Here is a 17,686-nt window from a genome sequence, read left to right as displayed (position 1 = left end):
CGAGAGGAGGGCTGGAGCCTGCAGACCTCCGAGAGCCTCACGCTGGCCGAAGTCTACCTCATGATGGGCAAGCCGAACAAGCTGCAGCTCGAGTACGACTGGCTGGCCGTGCTGGGCCCCGAGGGCCAGGCCTCCGGGGGGCAGGCGCAGGGTCCCCGTGGCAGCGGCTCCCCGCCACCCACCTTTCACAAGCAGCGCCTGCTCAGCTGCCTCTTGAAGCTCATCTCCACTGAGGTCAACCCCAGGCCGGTGAGTGCACCCTGGGCCCAGCGGGGGGGACGGCGCAGGGACCCGGCAGGCCAGGGGTGTCGGGCTTCGCGGAGCAGGCCCCTGCTGCGCTGCCGGCACAGCCCCCGACCGCCGTGCGCCGCCAGGCTGCAGCGATGACGCAGAGCCCTCGCGTGCGGGCCGAGGGGACGGCGACGCGGCAACCTTGTCCAGGGGCCCGCGGGGATGGGCTTCAGCTGCGGTCTGGAATGTTGGCAGTTTCCGCGGTCCTGGAGGACCGTGGCCCAGCCTCAGAGGAGGGAGAGGGGCGAGGACGGACAGGGTGCTGGCTGCACCCAGGCAGCTGCTGCGGTCCAGGAGGCAGGATGAGGGCTCCGGGGCCCCTCGGGAGGCTCTGTGGTGAGTGCCCCCAAAGCCAGGGGAGTGGCTGAGACCCCCTCCCTGGGCCCAGTCAGCAGAGACGGGTGGGGGCAAGGTGCCACCGACGAGAAAGTCCAGTGGGCTCCCCTGGGCACGGAGAACAGGGTCTGCTGCGGGGGCTCCTGATTTGCTGTGTGGGCTCCGTGCGGGTAGTGGGGGTTCGCGAGTCCCTGGAGGCCAAGGTGGCCGGGAGGTAGCGGAGCTTCTGGACACAAGGGGACTGGGGTCCCTGTGGACCCTTCAGCGCCGAGTCACACCTTCTGCTTCTCCCGGGCAAGTGGCCCTCCGTGAACCTCCTGTAGAGCTTCTCTCCACCCTCCTCCCTCCCCCCCACCCCCAACCTGGCTGCGTCCCTATACCCTGTAAGGCCTTTGCCTCAGGGAGGTGCTCCGTTAGCACATGCGCGGATCCATACCGGTGCCAGGGGGGAGATGGCTCTTGCAGAGCTGGTGGGGACTGGCTGCACCCCGCAGAGACCCTGCAGAGGCTGCGCGGGTGAGACCCGAGGGTGAGCAGCGGCCTTTAGGTTTAGTGGTGTGGAGGCCAGTGACCCGTGGGCAGGCAGGGGCAGTGTTTGGGTAACTGGACGGAAATGAGGGATTTAGAAAGCGATTTCAAGTTGGGGTTTTGGAGGACACAGGATCGTGGGGAGACAGGAGCATGTCCAGCACCTTGGGGAAGGTGCCAAGCGGAGCCAGCCCCTGAGAAGCCTGGGGCAGCTGGGGACGTGGGTACTGACCTTGGCCATGGCTGGGAGAGGAGGGTGGAGCAGCTTGGAAACACTGCAGAAAACTCAGAGCCGGCGCTTAGGCCCACGGCCCCAGGGGTGGGGCCCCAGCAGCATCTCTGCATCTCTTTGTGGAGACTTGTGGGAGACGCACGTGCTCGCGGCCCAGAGACCATGTCCGCACCCCCAGACCCCAGGTGGTTCTGATGCGGCTCGGTTGTGAGAACCCAGTGGGGTAGAGGCCAGAACTGAGCTTGGAGACCTTGAATGAACGACCCGACTGCCTGGGCCTGTGAGCAAGTACAGGGGATGCCCAGGCCCTCGACAGCCAGGACCTCCTTCGGAAGCTGCTGGGCGTGCAGTTGGGTGGTTGGATCGTGGCACTGAATAAGCCACATAGGAGGGGACAGAGAGGGTAGGTCCCACAGGAAAAGGTGGGTGAGGGCTGTGGGGGTGGGGCGTGGGGCACAGGAAGACACAGGGTCACTGAGCAAGCAGCTCGGGTAAGGCTGTGCTGACAGTGGGGGATGGGGTTCTCTAATTCACAGGAAACTGGACCCGGAGGGCCCTGGGGGTGGGCCCTGGGGAAGATGGGGGAGGAAGTCACCAGAGTGAGTCCTGAGGCGGGGTCAAGGGGGGTGTTTCCATGGCGGGGCCCCTGCGGCTCAGCAGCAGCCCATGCCCACACCTGCAGAACCCCGAGGTCGGCACCCGGGTCCACACGGGGTTCTTCGGCCGTGAGCATGTCTAAGTGTAGAAACTGCGTCCTCTGACTCAGGACCAGGACAGGCCAGGGCCTTCCCCTCAGGAGGGCCTTTTAAAATGTCCGGTTAGTACTACCAGCCATCAAGCAGCTCTCTGCAGCAGCGCGCTGCCTTCACACCGTCCCGCCCCCTGTCACCGCATGATGGGGTGGCCCATCTGTGTCACCTCCATGCAGCAAAGCCAGGAGGGGGAACGGTTGTGTCCCCGAGGGCCTGCCCATCCGGGGGTTTTAAAAGTGGGGTGCTGCCATGTGATTTGGGGACACTGACCTTTGCCGTTGTGGATGTGTGGTTTCTGAGCCCGCTAGTGTCCCTCCAAGCTTGAGGGCGTTCTCCTGCATCCTGCCCGGGGCACCCATCCCAGAGCCATTGTCCACGGGCTGTTTGGCCACTCTGGTGGCCCATTTCTGTCCCAGGCTCCAGAAGGGAACGTCGGCTCCACGGCTGCAGCGAGGCCCGCCCAGGAGGAGCAGTCTGCTACCCCGCCGGGGAAGGTGGTGGCTGTCAGCTCCCGGAGTCCCCGCTGCCCGCGCAGCCAGTCTGCCCTGCGCAGCAGCAAGGCCTTCCCTCCGAGCGCCACGCCTTGCTCCTCAGGTGAGGCCGTCCGTCCCAGCTGCCCTTCTTGGTGTGCGGGCGGCCCAGAGCCCTGGGTGCGGACATGCCTGACTCCCGGCCCCCCGGCCCGGCCCGGCCAGCTGTTAGAGCAGAAACCCCCTCCCCTCGCGGGGACAGGGAGCGCAGGGCCTGGCACGTGAGGCTCTGAGGCCCTGCGGTGCCGGAGCCCGTGGGAAACGTGGGCCGGCCCTGCCGGTTAGGTCACTCTGTGGGATTTCTGGGAGGTCAGCGGAAGCCGCTGTAACATGCCGAACTGGGGGCCGCAATCCATAGAGGGGCCTCTTTCCCTTACCTTAAAGGTGTTAAACTGTCAGGTTAAGGGCTTCCCGATCAGTTTAATACTGGCCTGCGCTGTGTCTCTGTCCCTGCCGTAGCTGCGGGGCAGCTGAAATTCAGGGTCGACGACCTGGGTTACCTTGTACCTGGGACAACAGGTGTTGAGGCCCGGCACGTCCTGTGCGTCCTCGCCAGGCGTGCAGAGTGTCGTAATGGTCCCCGTAGGTGGGTGCCCTCGCCACAGAACCTCGGCCGTCCCGGACGTCATGAACACCCCGCACCAGCTGGGGTCTCTGCGTGACGACCACGTGCCTTGGACAGGAAGCGGCCCCATGCCTTGTTCTAATGTGCCCACGTGGGTGTGGGGACTTCGTGGCCGGACAGAGTGTCCTGGTGTCCCGTGTGTTAGTGGTTCTCTAGAACTGTTTTCTGAGAACGTTCTGAGCGTGGCACTCGCTTTGTGATTTCTCTGTGTGGGGAATAGCTTGCCTCTTGAACTTGAACCGAGAGCACCACGTGGTGGCCTCTGGGTGACCTAAGGCGGATCTGGTGGCCTGGCAGATGGATGCACAGGAGTCCGTGCTGGGCCTGGCCGTTGGATGGTGTGGTCTTCTACCTTCCGCTCTGTTTTTACAATTGCACAATTCAGCGCAGTCTTGGACATGCCTTCTCTTTCCGAATTGAGGATGCTTCTAGCCTGCTGCATGCGCAGTGCCAGAGCCCAGACTGGCGCGTAGAGGGCCTGTCTCTGGACGGCACGAGTAGGCGTTGAATCTTACAGATCTATAATAACCGAAGAGAAGGGGACCCGTTCCCACCATGAAGCAAGGGTGTATGCGGGAGACAGCAGCGTCCCAAAGGAGTGTTCCTGAATAAATGTCTTCTGTCCTTTTATGATGAGCTGTTGCGTGTGACAGGCACTGGGGGCAAGGACTGGGGGCCGGCTCTGGACGCCACGGCAGCAGAACTGCACGGCCGTCCAAACTGGCAGTTACTTTCTGGCCTTTTATAGAGAAAGCTTGCTGACCTCTTGTCTATGCAAGATGGTCTGGAAGGTTCTTCCAGCTCTGAAATGTCTTTGAAGGCCTGTCTGCACTTGGCGCTGGAGAGGAAAGTGGCAGAGCGCCTTTCCCAGCGCAGGCCAGGAGCTCACCCAGCAGGAGCTAGAGTTCCCGGGAGAAGACAGGAAGGCGGGTTTGGGGCCTGACAGCAGAGCAGTCATCCCGAGTTCCTTTCCGGTGTTCTTCCTGCGACCGTCCGCTCGTGCCGGGGGCGCTGCTGGGTGACGGCTGTGTTGCTCTCCTTGGCCTCCAGGTCTCAGAAACCCGCCCAGACCCCTGTTGGTGGCTGGACCCTCGAGCACGGGCAGCAGTGACTCAGACGGTGGCCTTTTCGCCGTCCCCACTACTTTGCCACCCAACAGCCGACACGGCAAGCTCTACTCTCCCAGTAAGGAGACAGAACTGACGTTCCGCCAGCACCTGAACTCCATCAGCGTAAGCGGGGTTGGCGCCCTGCCAGCGGGGTTGGGGGCGGGGCACATCCAGGGGCCCCAGGGGCTCGCTCTCAGGCCCAGTGCTGTCTCCTTGCAGATGCAGTCGGATTTCTTCCTGCCGAAGCCCAGGAAATTGCGGAACCGGCACCTGAGGAAGCCATTGGTGGTCCAGGTCAGGGCGCCCTCCCGCCCCTCGACCTTCCCGCAGGTCCCCCTGTGAGACAGGGAGTCCCTCGCCCCCTCCTTCCTTCCTGTACACGAGACGGAGTAGGAGCCGGGGCTCTGACGGTACCCTGAAGTAATAATACTCTTCACGTAGCATGAAGACCCTGGGGAAAAAAAAAACGGGAAGTTGTGGGAATTCGAGTCCCACGAATGTCCCTTGTGGGGTTACGTCGAGGTTCTCGGGACGTCTGTTTATATGTAGTCAGCAGAAGCAGTTGGCAAGGTAGGGGGGAGCAGCCAGAGGCCAGGGCTCTCCGGACCCCGCGGGAGCCACGTGCAGCCCCGAGGGCACAGCCAGAGGGGGAGAGCCCGCAACAGCAGGGGTGTTGGTGTGCGCAGGTAGGATGAAAGGGGTGAGGCTGGAACTCTGCAAGGACATCGAGGAAACGTGTGTTATTTTAGAGGGAATGCGTAGGTGTCTGTTGGTGCTGTTGATAGGCTCCTCCAAACCTCTTCCTGTCTTGAGATGAACTCATTTAGCAGTGAGCTTGCGCGGCGGGGCTGAAGCCGGGCGGGGTGTCCGGCGGCCCCCCAGCCGCGGATCGTACCCGGGGCAGCAGGGAGCAGACGCTCCCTGACAGCTCGTCAGAAGGACAGCAGGAGCCTCGCGCCACGTCCCATCCCTGCGCTGCTCACCTCACCCGCTTCCTCATTCGGGCAACGGGATGAGGCACCGGCGTCTGTGTGGTGCACCGACATCCTTTGTGTCCCTGTTACGGTGTTGTCACCGAGCTGGTTGGCTGGTACCTGGTATGGTGGTGGGGGTGCCGAATTACCACGCCTCACTCACAAAGTTGGTCACGGGCGCGTCTGCACAGAAGAAACTAACACGCGTGGGGTTTGACAGCATCTGCACTCAGAGGCGTCGGGGTCTTGGGACACGTCCCCCGTGGAGACGGGAGGAGGTTGTATCCAGGTCCCTGCATGCGCGGCAGCCCGAGTCCTGGCCCGGGGAAGCGGGAGAGTGCCCTCTGGCTCGTGGGAGCCTGTCCCCGACTGCAGACCTACACGGCCTCGGGGGTGCTCCTTTGCTTAGTTTTGTAACAGTGTCATTGATTCGTGGTTCACACGGCGTCCAGTCTGGTGGGTACCGGTCAGCGTTTGCAGTGCATTCGCAGGGCCGTGTGCCCACCGCCGCCCTCTGGTCCCGGAACATTTCCACATTCCCTGAATTGCCCCTTCCGTCCAGACGCTGGCAGCCACTACCGCCACCAGCCTACTTTGTGTCTCTGCGGACTTACTTTCTTGAGTGTTTCACGTGCATGGAACCACCCGCAGTGTGTGGTCTCTGCGTTTACCGGTTTCAGAGTAGGTGTCGTTGGCACCCAGCCCTGGGCTTTCAGTCTCCTACCATCCAGGCTGCTGTCACATGCCCAGGGCGGACGGGAGGGGCCTCAGGAGCCCCGGCATTTCCTGCCCCCTCTGTGAGCCTGGTAGCACCCACCTTCTCTCTGCTCTGTGCCCGGCGCCTTGGGGAGCCTCTGCGGGGCAAGGAGACATCCCTTGAACATCAGCGGAGAATGCTCAGGTGCACCCGGAGCCGGAAACATCCGTTCACGTCTTACTTCAGTGACTGACGGTTGCACGCGTTCCCACACTCTCCTACTGGGTGGTAGAAGTCTAGCCGGCACTTAATTATACCCAGGAGACCTGGGCCGGGGAGCAGGGAGGGGCGGGCAGAGTGGCTCAGGCTCCTGCGTCAAGAGGAACCCCTGTATTTTCTTGGCCACAGACGTGAGGAGTCACAGATCTGGGCTGTGTCTCCGGTGCCCACGAGCAGATGTGCGGGACTGGGGGCCTCCGGGTTAGCGGTGGGCCGTCCTGGCATCACTCCCCGGGGGTCTCTCCCAAGAGGCTCCAGTGTCCGGGGGCCCGGGGGCCGTGGACACAGCTGTCCTCAGGCTGCCTGGGGTGCCCTCGCGCCACCAGCTCTATGCTCCAGAGCCCCCTCTTACCCGGAGTGTCCCCCAGCCCGTCGTCGTTTCCTAAGGGCCTGTCCCCCGCCTGAGCACTGGTCCTCTTCCCCCCCACAGAGAACGCTGCTTCCCCGGCCCTCTGAAAACCAGTCCCACAACGTCTGCTCCTTCTCCATCCTGTCCAACTCGTCCGTAACCGGTGAGCACTCACGCCTCGCTCCTGGCAGCGCACGGCCTTGGCTTTGGGAACGGTGAACGTTTGTGCCATTGGCTCCCGGCGGGACCTTCCCAGCACTCCTCTGTCTGTCCTGTCCACAGACACCAAGTTTGCTCCTGTGTGGGCGGGGGCCACACAGTGGCGGGCGTGGACCCCTGGCGGGTGGGGTGCGGGCAGCTCGCTTCAAAGGTGGGCTCAGGGGCCCTGGCTTGGAGGCTCTGCTCGGGTGCGTACGGGGAGCATCTGTCATCCGCCCCCGGTAGGCGTGACTTCAGTGTGTGCACGGCACGCGGCTCGGGTCTGGAAGCACAGGAGCCCAGGCTCTTTGAGTGACGCGTTGTTACATGGTGAGAACCGTGAGCGGAGCTCCCACTCTGTGACGCACCCTCCAAGCCATCCTCGATCCGCGTGTGTCGGGTGCACGCCACAGCGTCGAGGCTCCTCACTCCCCCTCAGCTGCCCCGTCCGGCGGGGAGCCCAGCTGCCGGGAAAGGGCCCACGCTGGTGGCAGTAGGACTGTGCCCGTCCCATGGCCTGGGGAGTTTGGTGGTTCTGTGGCCCGGGAGCCAGGCTCTCTCCCATCAGGGCCCCATCTGACCTGTGACTCGACCGTGTCAGCAAGCGTTTGGGAGGCGAGGCTTCTGTCTGAGGCTTCTGTCAGCGGCCCCTGTGCGCGGTCATAAGACGCCAGCCAACACGTCTGTTCCCGTTCATGTCCTCACAGGCAGGGGCTCGTTCCGGCCCATCCAGTCCTCCCTGACCAAAGCAGCCCTGTCTCGGCCGATTGTGCCCAAGGCCCTTCCACCCCAGGCCCCAGGCCACCTGGCCAGTAAGTGCCTGTCACCAGCGTGACGGGCTCCGCGTGAGATTTCTGTCTTCATGTCTCCCCAGCCCCTGCGTCTCCCNATTTCTCCCCCCTGCCCCTGCGTCTCCCCTACCCCCCGCATCTCCCCCAGTCCCCGCCTCTCTCCAGTCCCCGTGTCTTGTCACCCTTCAGGGCAACACGAGAGCCTTTGCCCTTCTCAGAAACGAGGTGTGAGGGAGCCTCTGGGGCACGTGTCAGGACGTCCCTGGAGCTGAGGTTCGAAATGTTCTTTGTGCCGTTAGGTGCTATCGACTTAGCAGCCAAAAGTGCCGGCATCATCCCCGGGAGCCCCCTGCCTGTCCTGGACGCTGAGGGCTTGTCTGGCATTGCTCCGCTGGCTTCAGACGAGGTGACCTCTACTGTCCCGGGTCCAGACTCTACCTGTGCCCACCAGAACGCAGACCCCGTCCCCGCCGTGGGGGTGAGTGTGTTTAGAAAGGCTGCTCCGAGTCCGTTCCAGCTTCTGGGAGAGGCTGGTCACTTTCCGGACGTATGGGCACCAAGGCCGCGGGGCCCAGGTCCTGCCCGGCTCCTGGGCTCTGCCTGAGGAGTGGACGGGCCCTGGGAAGCCCGAGGGCAGTACCTGAACCAGGGAGGCCGTGGTGTGGATGAGCATCATGCGGTCCTGAGGGAGAGCCACCGAGGGGGGCCGTAGGGGCAGTGATGCGGGGGGGCAGGGTCGGGGCCACAGCAGGCATGGAGCTCTGTCTGCGGAGGCCGCTTGGCTGGAAGAGGAGCTTCAGCCGTGCCAGCCGGCAGCAGGCCCTGGGCCTCCCTGCCTGGCCTCCGACTCCCGCCCGCCCGGGCTGTGTAGGGACTTGTCCTGCCCTCTGAACTGGCAGACGGACCTCACGTGTGGGTAGGGAACTCACGGGCTGTCCTGGTGATTTACAGGGTGCCAGCGACCCATTCGTCAGTGTCCCCTCTAGGCCTGAGCAGGAGCCAGTGGCCGACAGTTTCCAGGTAGGGTGTGCTGTTGGCTGCTGAGCCCAGTACCTGCCCCGGGACCCCCCATCCCCAGGCGAGACCCCCGCCCTCATGGTCTTCAGCCGACCCTCGCCTCACTCCCCTGGAGGTGTGCAAGGACACACAGCCCTTGATGCCTGGCGGCTTGTCCGTCCACCTCCTCGCCCAGGCAGATGAACACATGTCCCCCCCGCTCAGGCTTCCTCCTTCCCCTCCGCAAGGCGAGCCGTTTCAGACGCACCCCCAGAAGCACTAAGTGTTCTGGGCCAAGGCGGAGGAGGCCGTCGGTGGGTGGCGCTCCCCGACACCACCCCTCTGCCCGGTTTACCAGCTATCCTGGCGGCCACCTCAGCCTGGCCGTCCCGCGCTGCCATCCCTGGAGCGGTTTCAGAAGTGAATCCCCTGCGCGTGTTCCTTGCAGGGAAGAAAGTGGCTGCTCGGATCCTCGTTGGTGGAGACCCACCTGTCACTTAGTCACTGCCTCGTGAGGCTGAGGCCGATTTTCCATTCCGTGTTCCTTACGGACCCACTGTGTCTCCCCTCAGGGCTCACCTGTTCTCTCCTTATCTGAGCTGACCAAGGCTCCTCTCCACAACGGCCTCCCCACACCTGTGCCCGCGCCTGAGGGCTCCAGCGGCCGCCTGTCCCCACCCAACGTCTCTGCGCTGTTGGACATCTCCCTGCCCGGCCCGCCCGAGGACGTGCTGTCACAGGGCGAGCCCGCCACGCACATCAGTGACTCTATCATCGAGATCGCCATCAGCTCTGGCCAGTATGGTGAGGGCCGGGGCGCCGTGTGCCCTCCTCACCAGTCCCGCCCGGGCCTGACCGCCTGCCCAGGCATCTGCACGCTTGCTGGGCACACGGCATGCCGCTGTCCAGAGTTCCCTCTTGGGTGTAGGCCGTCTGCCGCCTGCAGGGGGGCCTGGGCGGAGGGGGTGTGGACGTGCAGAGCCGGCCCCCGAGGCCTCTGCAGCCCGCAGCTCACAGGGGGCCTCTTTCTGGCTGACTGCATCCGGGTGGAGACCTTGAGGTTGTGCGTTCCTAGGAGGAGATTGGACTGGGACCCTTGGGGCTCTGGCCCCCCTGGCTCTCTGGATAGCACTTGCTCTCCACTTGGGCTGTAGATTCACACAGAAGTTAGCTTGCACCTTTGTGCCTTTTCTCGGCGAAGTTGGGAAGCGTGCCCCTCCGCGGGCTGGTGTAGGCCCTGGTGACGGGTTGGCGTGGCTCTTAGCACAGGGTCTGGCCTCGTCTGTCATAGCCACAGCTGTCATGGTTGCCCAAGATGGGCACGGGGTTGCCACCATGGACCCCCCGCAGGCCGGTATTGTTTATCCTCCGTGGGGCCTGCGTGGCCCTGGGTCTCCATGCTCAGCAGTGCCTGGCTGTGCTGTGCTGTTTCTTGGTGGCAGGTTGGGGAGTGGGGTGCTATCCCTCCCCGTGGCACCTCTGATCCGGGGCTTTGGTTGACAGGGGAGGGAGTTCCTCTTTCTCCAGCAAAACTGAATGGCAGTGACAGCTCCAAGAGCCTTCCGTCCCCAGCCAGCAGCCCCCAGCCAGACTGGATCGCCTCCCCCACCCACGACCCCCAGTGGTGCCCCAGCGACCCCACAGACTCGTCGCTCAGCAGCCTGTTTGGTGAGTGACTAGGGGCCTGGGCCCTGGTTCCAGGCAAGCAGTGGGGTCCCCGTGGCGCATCAGGAGGGGACGAGTCTGACATTTCTGTGCTCTGGCAGAACTCGAACTCCTACCCTCTTTCGAGGTTCACCCTGTGTCACTTATGCAGGGGCACTGCTGAGGTCTCCAGCATGCACGTCACCATGCCTTGGTGAACGTGGACACTGTGTGACCCTCAGCCCGGCTGAGGTGGGTGCACTACGTCTCAGTCTCCCAGGCTGCCCGTTATCTGGGCTCCTGCCTCGCGGGCCTTCAGCCCTTGGTATTAGCGGCGGTGTAGGATGTGGCTCGGGGGCTCTTGGTCTCCTCTCCCCATCCTCAGAATGTTCTGAAGACCAGAGTGTTTGCAGGACGGGTCCCCTCCCTGGGAGCCCGGTGTCCGTGGGGTGGGAGGAGCTGGAAGGGACAGCCACACCGGCCTCGGTTGTCTGCCCGGGAGGAGCGCCTGTGGCATCTCAGGGATCCGCACACCCGGTGTTTTAGAGAGCAGCCAGGCATGCAGGTGGTCAGGGAACCGGTGACCCCAGAAGGGGATCATCTTACACACGATGAGCAGGGTCAGCACGCATGTGGGCAGCACACCTGGTGGGCCCGGATGGCGGGGGCTCCACCGATGGCGGGGGCTCCACCGATGGCGGTACCAGGCCGGCAGCATTGATGATGAAGGTCACAGAGAACAGCTCAGGGACTTGCAAGGTCAAACGTTTATGAAAAGGTAGAAGGCGTCTCACGTGGAGGTGAGGGTGACGACCAGATGGAACACCGCACGGAGGGCTCTCCGAGGCTCAGTACATGCCGTGTAATGACTCTGTCCTCACCAGCGTCGGGGGGCAGGGGCCTGGAAGGCGGGGCCGTCTGCAGCCCCCGGCTCCTCCCCATGGACGCGTCCGGGCTAGCCAGTCTCAGAATGTCTTCTCTCGGCAGCGAGCTTCATCTCCCCGGAGAAGAGCCGGAAGATGCTGCCGACGCCCACGGGGACCCAGAGCGGCACCTCCCTGCTGGGCCCCAGCCTGCTGGACGGCAACTCGAGAGACTCGTTTGTGTCCAGGTCCCTGGCTGACGTTGCCGAGGTAAGTGCGCGCCCTCAGCTCAGGGCCGCCAGCCCGCCTCCTGGAGCTTGCCACCTCCCTCCAGTAGGCCTGTTCCATGCCTGAGAACCGTGAGCACTCCTGTTCGTTCCTGCGTGGCCGCAGATGACAAACCCTAAGTAACAGCTTGGCCCCGGAGGCCTGGGAGCCTGGGGAGCCCTGGTATCAGGCCGACTGTGGGGCCCCTACGGGCAGCCAGGCCGATGTGTGGATCTCGCTCTGTCCTTCAGCAGCTGCGTGACCCGAGGCAGGTGTGCTGCTCCTTACCACCTTGCTTTCCTGGTCTCTTGGGGGCCGCTTCCGGTCTGAGCAGGCAGGCATCAGCAGTAGGTGGCGATGCCCCGATGGGGGCGGGAGGGTGCAGGCGGCATTTCTCTGTGTCGTGGCAGGAGGCTGCTTCCCGGGCCAGGGTGGCGGCAGACATTTGACACAGAGCTGAGACTTGGTCTGAGAGGCCCCTGTTTCTTTGCTCACGAGGCCACCAGGGTTCCCGCCCCACAAGGAGCAGGTGGTGTCAGTGATGGGTGAGGCCGTGTGCCTGTCTACAGAGCTGACATAGGCGCACCGAGCCGGTGTGAGGTGTGCAGCCCCAGCGCTCTGAGAGACTGAGGCAGTGGATGTCCCTGAGAGCAAGAGAATGCTGCGTCTGGATCCCCCCGCCCCCTCCGAGCAACATTTCCCAGATACTCTGTGCATGGGACATGCAGGCATCAGTGGGGTCTCCTGGGGAGCATGTAGTCAGGGCCTAAAGGGGGCCTGGATCAAACAGTGCTCGCTTGCGCTGTCTCCCATGGACTCCTTAGCTTCTGGGAATCCTCACGTGTGTCTGGAGACGTGGGGAACCCTCGGGGAGGCTTCGGGGGGTCCTGAGCCGACCCGGGATATGAACAGACGTTCTGCCCAGAGGCACAGGCAGGAGAACGCAGCACTCAGCCTCCCTGCACTGTGTGGCATTTCTCAAAACCCTATGGCTCTGCGAGCACATGAGCAGCCCGTCTTCCCCCTTCCTGCCTGTGTGCGCAGACGCCTACGAGCGCGTGGCTTCCGTGTAGATCAGTGCGGCACACATACCTGGAGGCGGCACGCCAGGACTTTGCCATTCGGGGGCGGTCTCCAGAGTAGCTGTGGTAGGGCCTGGGGCTGTTAGAGGTGCACACTCTTGGGCCCATCCCAGGTTCATGCCAGGACCACCCCAGGCCCACCCCAGGTTCATCCCTGACTCTCCCCAGGACCACCCCAGGTCCGTGCCAGTCTCACCCCAGGCCCACCCCAGGCTCACCCCAACCTCACCCCAGGTCCATGCCAGGACTACCCGAGGCCCACCCCAGGGTCATCCCAGGTCCTCTCCAGGCCTTTCTAACAGGGTGTGAACAGAACTCATGGTTGTGAGTTGCAGGTGGGAAACGTGGAGCCAGACTGGCCCAGATGGACAGCAATGCAGCTGACAGGGGACGTATATGGGGAAGATAGGCACTGTTTGCTTTACTTATCAAAAACAAAGTTTGGTTTGTATGAAATTTCTCATAAAAAAGCTTGAGTTTATTTAAGTAATCTCTCCACTCAACGTGGGGCTTAAACCCACGGCCCCAAGGTCAAGAGTCGCACACTCTTCCGACTGAGCCAGCTGGGCGCCTCTCTCGTAAAAAGTTTAAAATTCAGTTCCTGCCATAGCCGTACTCAGAATTTTCCAAAGCCTTCTCATTCATTTATTATGTCATGCGGTTCATTAACGAACATTTACCTTGGGTCTGCTCCATGCCAGGCACTGCCCTGGGCTGAGTGCACAAAACCACGGCCCCCTGTAAAGGAGGCGGATGACACACGCTGAACACCGAGTCTCCTGTGTTTGTGCACAGAACAGGCCATGACCTGGAGCTGCGTTCTGCACACTGGTCTTTGTTCCTGTTTCCCTTCCCCTGCCGCACTCGGTCCTGTCCGCCAGCTTGCTGGTTTCTTGAAGAGCCAAAGCCTGTTTCCCCTCATGGTCTTTGCACTTCTTGTTTCTTTTATGGGCATCCGCTCCCTGCCCTTGTGGCCACCCACGGTCTCTGCTTCCATTTCCTTCAGGCCACCCGGAAGTGTCCGCGTCCCACTGCTGTGTGCCATTTGCCTTGTTGCTTATTGATCGTCTCCCATAAGTGTCGTGTGCGGGGAACCACCACTCTGGTCCCGGCCGCCGGACAGCCAGGTCGGCTGTGATGATGCACGCGTGTCCAGAGAGGGAGAGCTCGAAGTGGCAGAAGAGAGCTTCCTAACCACCACCACCACCCCCCCTGCCCCGCCCCAAGCTCTGGGCCCTTGTCACGTGGCTAGCTGCTGGGGGAGTCTGATCTTCACTGTACATACAGACCCCAGGTTCAGTCACCATCCACTGAAGTCCCCGCTGTGGTGGCCGGTTGCTCTCGGTCCAGCAGTCGCTCACCAGCTGACGTGGTCTTGCCTCGTGTCCTCTGCCCGCAGGTTGTGGATTCCCAGCTGGTGTGCATGATGAATGAAAACAGCATCGATTACATCTCTCGATTCAACGATCTGGCCCAAGAACTGTCCATCGCCGACCCCAGCCGCCGAGAGGTTCTGTTTGATGGCAGCGGAGGTGGCCCCCCCGTCAGTGACCTATCCCAGTGACCACACCTCGTCACTGGCGGGGCATCCTGGGGGCTGCAGAGGAGGGCTCTCCTGGCTGGTGGTCCTCCGCTGTGGTAGGCGTGGCCCTCTTCAGGCTAGAGAAAACGTAAATCAGGCCCAGACCCCCTGAGGACAGTCCGAACAGAGGAACCTCTGCACCCACGACGCACAACACACCAGAAGTCGTGTCCCCACAGGCAGAGGCCAGTGGTGGCCCGGGACACAAGGACGAATTTTCTGGAAGGGTCTGTGTCAGCTGGGGCCGTGGGGCTGGAGCAGTTCCTGCCAGCCGTGGGGTCTCCTGTTAGGGTCCGCGTAGCGACCACATTTCCACCCACGCTTCTGCCTCAGTGCGTGTGTTGGACGGTCAGTGGGCCTTCTCTCCGAGGCAGAGGGACGGGTGTGCCGCGGCATGGTCGTTGGCCCCGGGGGGGGGTGGCCGCCCCGCTCTGCAGGACCGCTTCCAGCCACCGCTGCCTTCTTTCTGCCACACCTGTGCGCTGTCGGGCTGCTTTCTCTGCGGAGTGATGACGGGGAGGGCCAGAGGGGCCTGGCCTGGGTCTGCCTGGTGGGGTGTGTACCCTTCCACGGCGGGCCTCTCAGAGGACGCTCGGCTGGCAGGGCAGCATAACTGGTGCCGTCACCGCAGACACCCTGCCTTTGCCCAGAGGTGTGTTCCGACTGGCTGAGTGCGAAGGAGCGAAGGGTCCTGTTGTGCGCAGGTTCTGTGGACTTTTAGGAAAAGGTCCTGCTAAGCTGGTTGGAAAAAGGTCCTCCTCGTGTTTTTAGAATTAGGAGATGTCGAAGAAAATCAGAGTTTAATGGTTTCCTTCCTAGGTTCAAGTTTCTTCCTGGTGATCTGAGTGTCCTCTTGGTCAGCTGAGGTGCTCGCTCTCTGTTGGGACCACACGTGGGCCTTGGCCAGCGTCCGCCGTCCAGCACCGGACGCCACGGGCCTTGCGGGGAGGGTTTCTCTGCTTCAGCAGCTCCTTTCCCTTCCATGCGCTTTTGTGCAGAGCCTCCCCGGCACGCACACTTCGTCCTTCACGTTTACTGCTGCCCTGGGGCCTTCCGTTTGTCCCCCCGCGTGGGGAACGCGAGCAGAGGCCCAGTGCCTGGGTGCGGCTGGAACACACTAGCCACATCCCTCCGGTGCGCTCCTCGGCCCCCTGGGCGACCAGTTGGCATCACTGCACATGGTTCCCGTCTTCCTGCCGAGTGGAGCCACAGGGCTCCCTTGCTTCTCGGTCTCGGGAGGCTCGACAGACAAAACGCCATCCGACCGTGTGCTGCGGCTGGGAGCCAGCTGCGGTGTGGTTTGGGGAACGCGCGCGTGCCGCCGTCCCCTGCCGCTTGGCCCTCCGCCCGGCGGCCGGCCTCAGTTTGGCTTCTGAAACCCGCCTGAACTGACCGCTGTTTCTGTGCTCTTCCCGACTGGCAGAGTGGCGGCCTCCCGGGCCCGGCCCGGCCCCCTACGCGGGCTTCTCCCACGTCCACCGTGACAAGGGCAGAAAGGTCTTGTGTGTACAGGCAGGGGGGCTGCCCCCGATCTCACAGCCTCAGCGCACAGATGCAGCCACTGCGGGCCGCGGGCAGGGCGTTCACCCCGGCAGCGGGGCGCAGTGGGTGGTTGGGCTTCCAGCCAGTAGCTTCCTTCTCTCATCTTAAGTGGCTCAGCTCTTGCCTATAAGGTGGTCTCCTGCGTTCGGGTCGGGTTCTAGGTACAAACATCACCCATAAAAGGCACTCTTCCAGACTCTTACAAAAAGTCCGAAAGCTCTGGAGATGTGTCATAAGGACACAGTGCCCGTTTATGAAGAGAGAGAGAAGGCGTCACTTGAACCAGAGTGTCTTTCAACCAGCTTCTGTGGCTTTGAGATCCATCCTTCGGTTTCCTGAAATTAGCACCTTACTGAGGTGATAAGATCAGTGGCTCTGTCCCTGGCCACCTCTTAGGACACCGGGCTGAGTTTAGTCCACTGATAACCTGCTCATACTCCCACCATCTGGGACCAGAGATGGCTGAGTAACATTACAGCATTGCATCCATGCTGGGAGCGGTGCGCACATGGCCAGAGGACAGTAGGTCTCAGCTGCTTTGATGGGGGACGCCCCGAGGCAGTCTGGTGTCCCTAAGAAGAGAAAAAGCAGAGGCTTCTGTAGGCTGTTGAGTGGCACCTCCCCTTGGGGGCTGGACCACAGACTCCCATCTAGAGTGTCATGGCGGGGGAAGGGGGGTGGTTAGTGAGGACAGCGGAAGATTCTTCTCACCTGTAATAAAGCTGATGTGATTCCAGAGAATTCTGCCACTTATGCAGCAACCAGACAGGTATTGATAAGCATTTGCTGGCAAAGCTCAGGGGAAGTGGCGTCGTTAATGGCATGAAAAGGATGAGTGTTTTCTCCCAGCCTAAATGTGCATGTATAAAATAAGCAGCTGTCAGGGCTGGAATTTTCAAAAGCCCCAACCAGAGAAACTGTGCTCTTCCCATTCCTTCCCCTGCCTTTCCAGCAGAAGTGGCCGTCTCTGTGCACCTGTGGCTTCCTCCACGCGCCCTGAGACCAGGGCGGTGCCTCAGAAAGGCCCTCCCAAGCCAGCATAAGGCCATCTGGGATCTTTTTGCTGATTCATCATTTTGAAAGATCGAGACGGAGAATATCCGGTCTCCAGGGAGTTGGTGTTTGGGCCTTCGTTTCTACTGTGAGTGTCCAGGGCGGAGCTCGCCATCCTTTAGAAGACGCAGGGACAAGGCGAAGCTGGGGGCTCCACACAGCACTGGTGGTTTTCCTCACCGTGCCGGGTCTCCTAGCTATAGAGTACTTGCTCAGGGAGGTGGGTATTTGGAAACATTTCATCCATCTTGCTTTCTCACATCTCCAGCTTCTTAGCATCAGAAACCATCAAGGGTGTCCTTTTCAGTTAGACAGCCTCTTTTAACTTGATCAGATCTGATTTTTTGCAAAGAAAAGTCACAGAGTAAAAGACACCGGAGACAAAGGAGAGCAGCAGTTGCTTTTTTCTTTCTTTCTTTAAGAACTTGAGATCTATCAGATACGTTTGTGAGCAAATAAGGCACTTTGTCTTATGAAGAAAGGGAAGAGACCCCTCCGCACACCTTTCCTGTCAGAACTCTCTGGACCCCGCAGTAATTGGTAACTCACGTTAAGTCAGTCTTAGAAGCACTACAGCAACCTGGACCCTTTGTTTTGTAACAGGATGGCCGGCGCCAGAGCTGTGGTCTGGGCTGCAGAACTGAACGCTGTTTCTTTTGATAATCGTTAAGCCATATCATCTAAGGTTTCGGCTTGTTTGAGATGTGAATTTGTTAAGTAGATTATAAATATACAATATACAGTGTATGTATAAAGCAGAATGCCTGTCCTTCCTGATTATTTTTTGTATCATATTGTAAATTATATTATTTATTCTTTACCAATTTTGGGAATAAAAGGTGTTTTGGTTATTTAATATAATAAACAAAAACTGTTAAACTTCTTATGTTTAAATTTCCAGTTCAACTTGTAAATCTGTTTTTATTATTGTGCATAAATACATACTAATACTTGATCTAATGCTTC

At 61.3% G+C, this 17,686-nt stretch overlaps 1 protein-coding gene across 1 annotated transcript in view; it reads left to right on the top strand.

Annotated features, from left to right (window-relative positions):
- CRAMP1 (cramped chromatin regulator 1) overlaps positions 1 to 17,680 on the top strand; it is a 43,614-nt gene extending 25,934 nt beyond the window's left edge. The window contains exons 11-22 of the mRNA XM_077762792.1: positions 7 to 249; positions 2,556 to 2,733; positions 4,345 to 4,526; positions 4,623 to 4,697; positions 6,784 to 6,865; positions 7,608 to 7,712; positions 7,991 to 8,169; positions 8,643 to 8,711; positions 9,260 to 9,491; positions 10,191 to 10,355; positions 11,319 to 11,464; positions 13,943 to 17,680. Of these exons, the coding sequence (XP_077618918.1) occupies positions 7 to 249; positions 2,556 to 2,733; positions 4,345 to 4,526; positions 4,623 to 4,697; positions 6,784 to 6,865; positions 7,608 to 7,712; positions 7,991 to 8,169; positions 8,643 to 8,711; positions 9,260 to 9,491; positions 10,191 to 10,355; positions 11,319 to 11,464; positions 13,943 to 14,107 (1,821 nt within the window). The 3' untranslated portion in view covers positions 14,108 to 17,680. The remainder of the gene's footprint in view (positions 1 to 6; positions 250 to 2,555; positions 2,734 to 4,344; positions 4,527 to 4,622; positions 4,698 to 6,783; positions 6,866 to 7,607; positions 7,713 to 7,990; positions 8,170 to 8,642; positions 8,712 to 9,259; positions 9,492 to 10,190; positions 10,356 to 11,318; positions 11,465 to 13,942) is intronic.
- The last annotated feature ends 6 nt before the right edge of the window (positions 17,681 to 17,686 follow it).

The sequence above is a fragment of the Crocuta crocuta genome, unplaced genomic scaffold, assembly GCF_008692635.1.
Source record: "Crocuta crocuta isolate KB4526 unplaced genomic scaffold, BGI_CrCroc_1.0 scaffold234, whole genome shotgun sequence".
In the NCBI taxonomy this organism is placed as follows: domain Eukaryota; kingdom Metazoa; phylum Chordata; class Mammalia; order Carnivora; family Hyaenidae; genus Crocuta; species Crocuta crocuta.
This window is presented reverse-complemented; position numbering and strand designations above follow the sequence as displayed.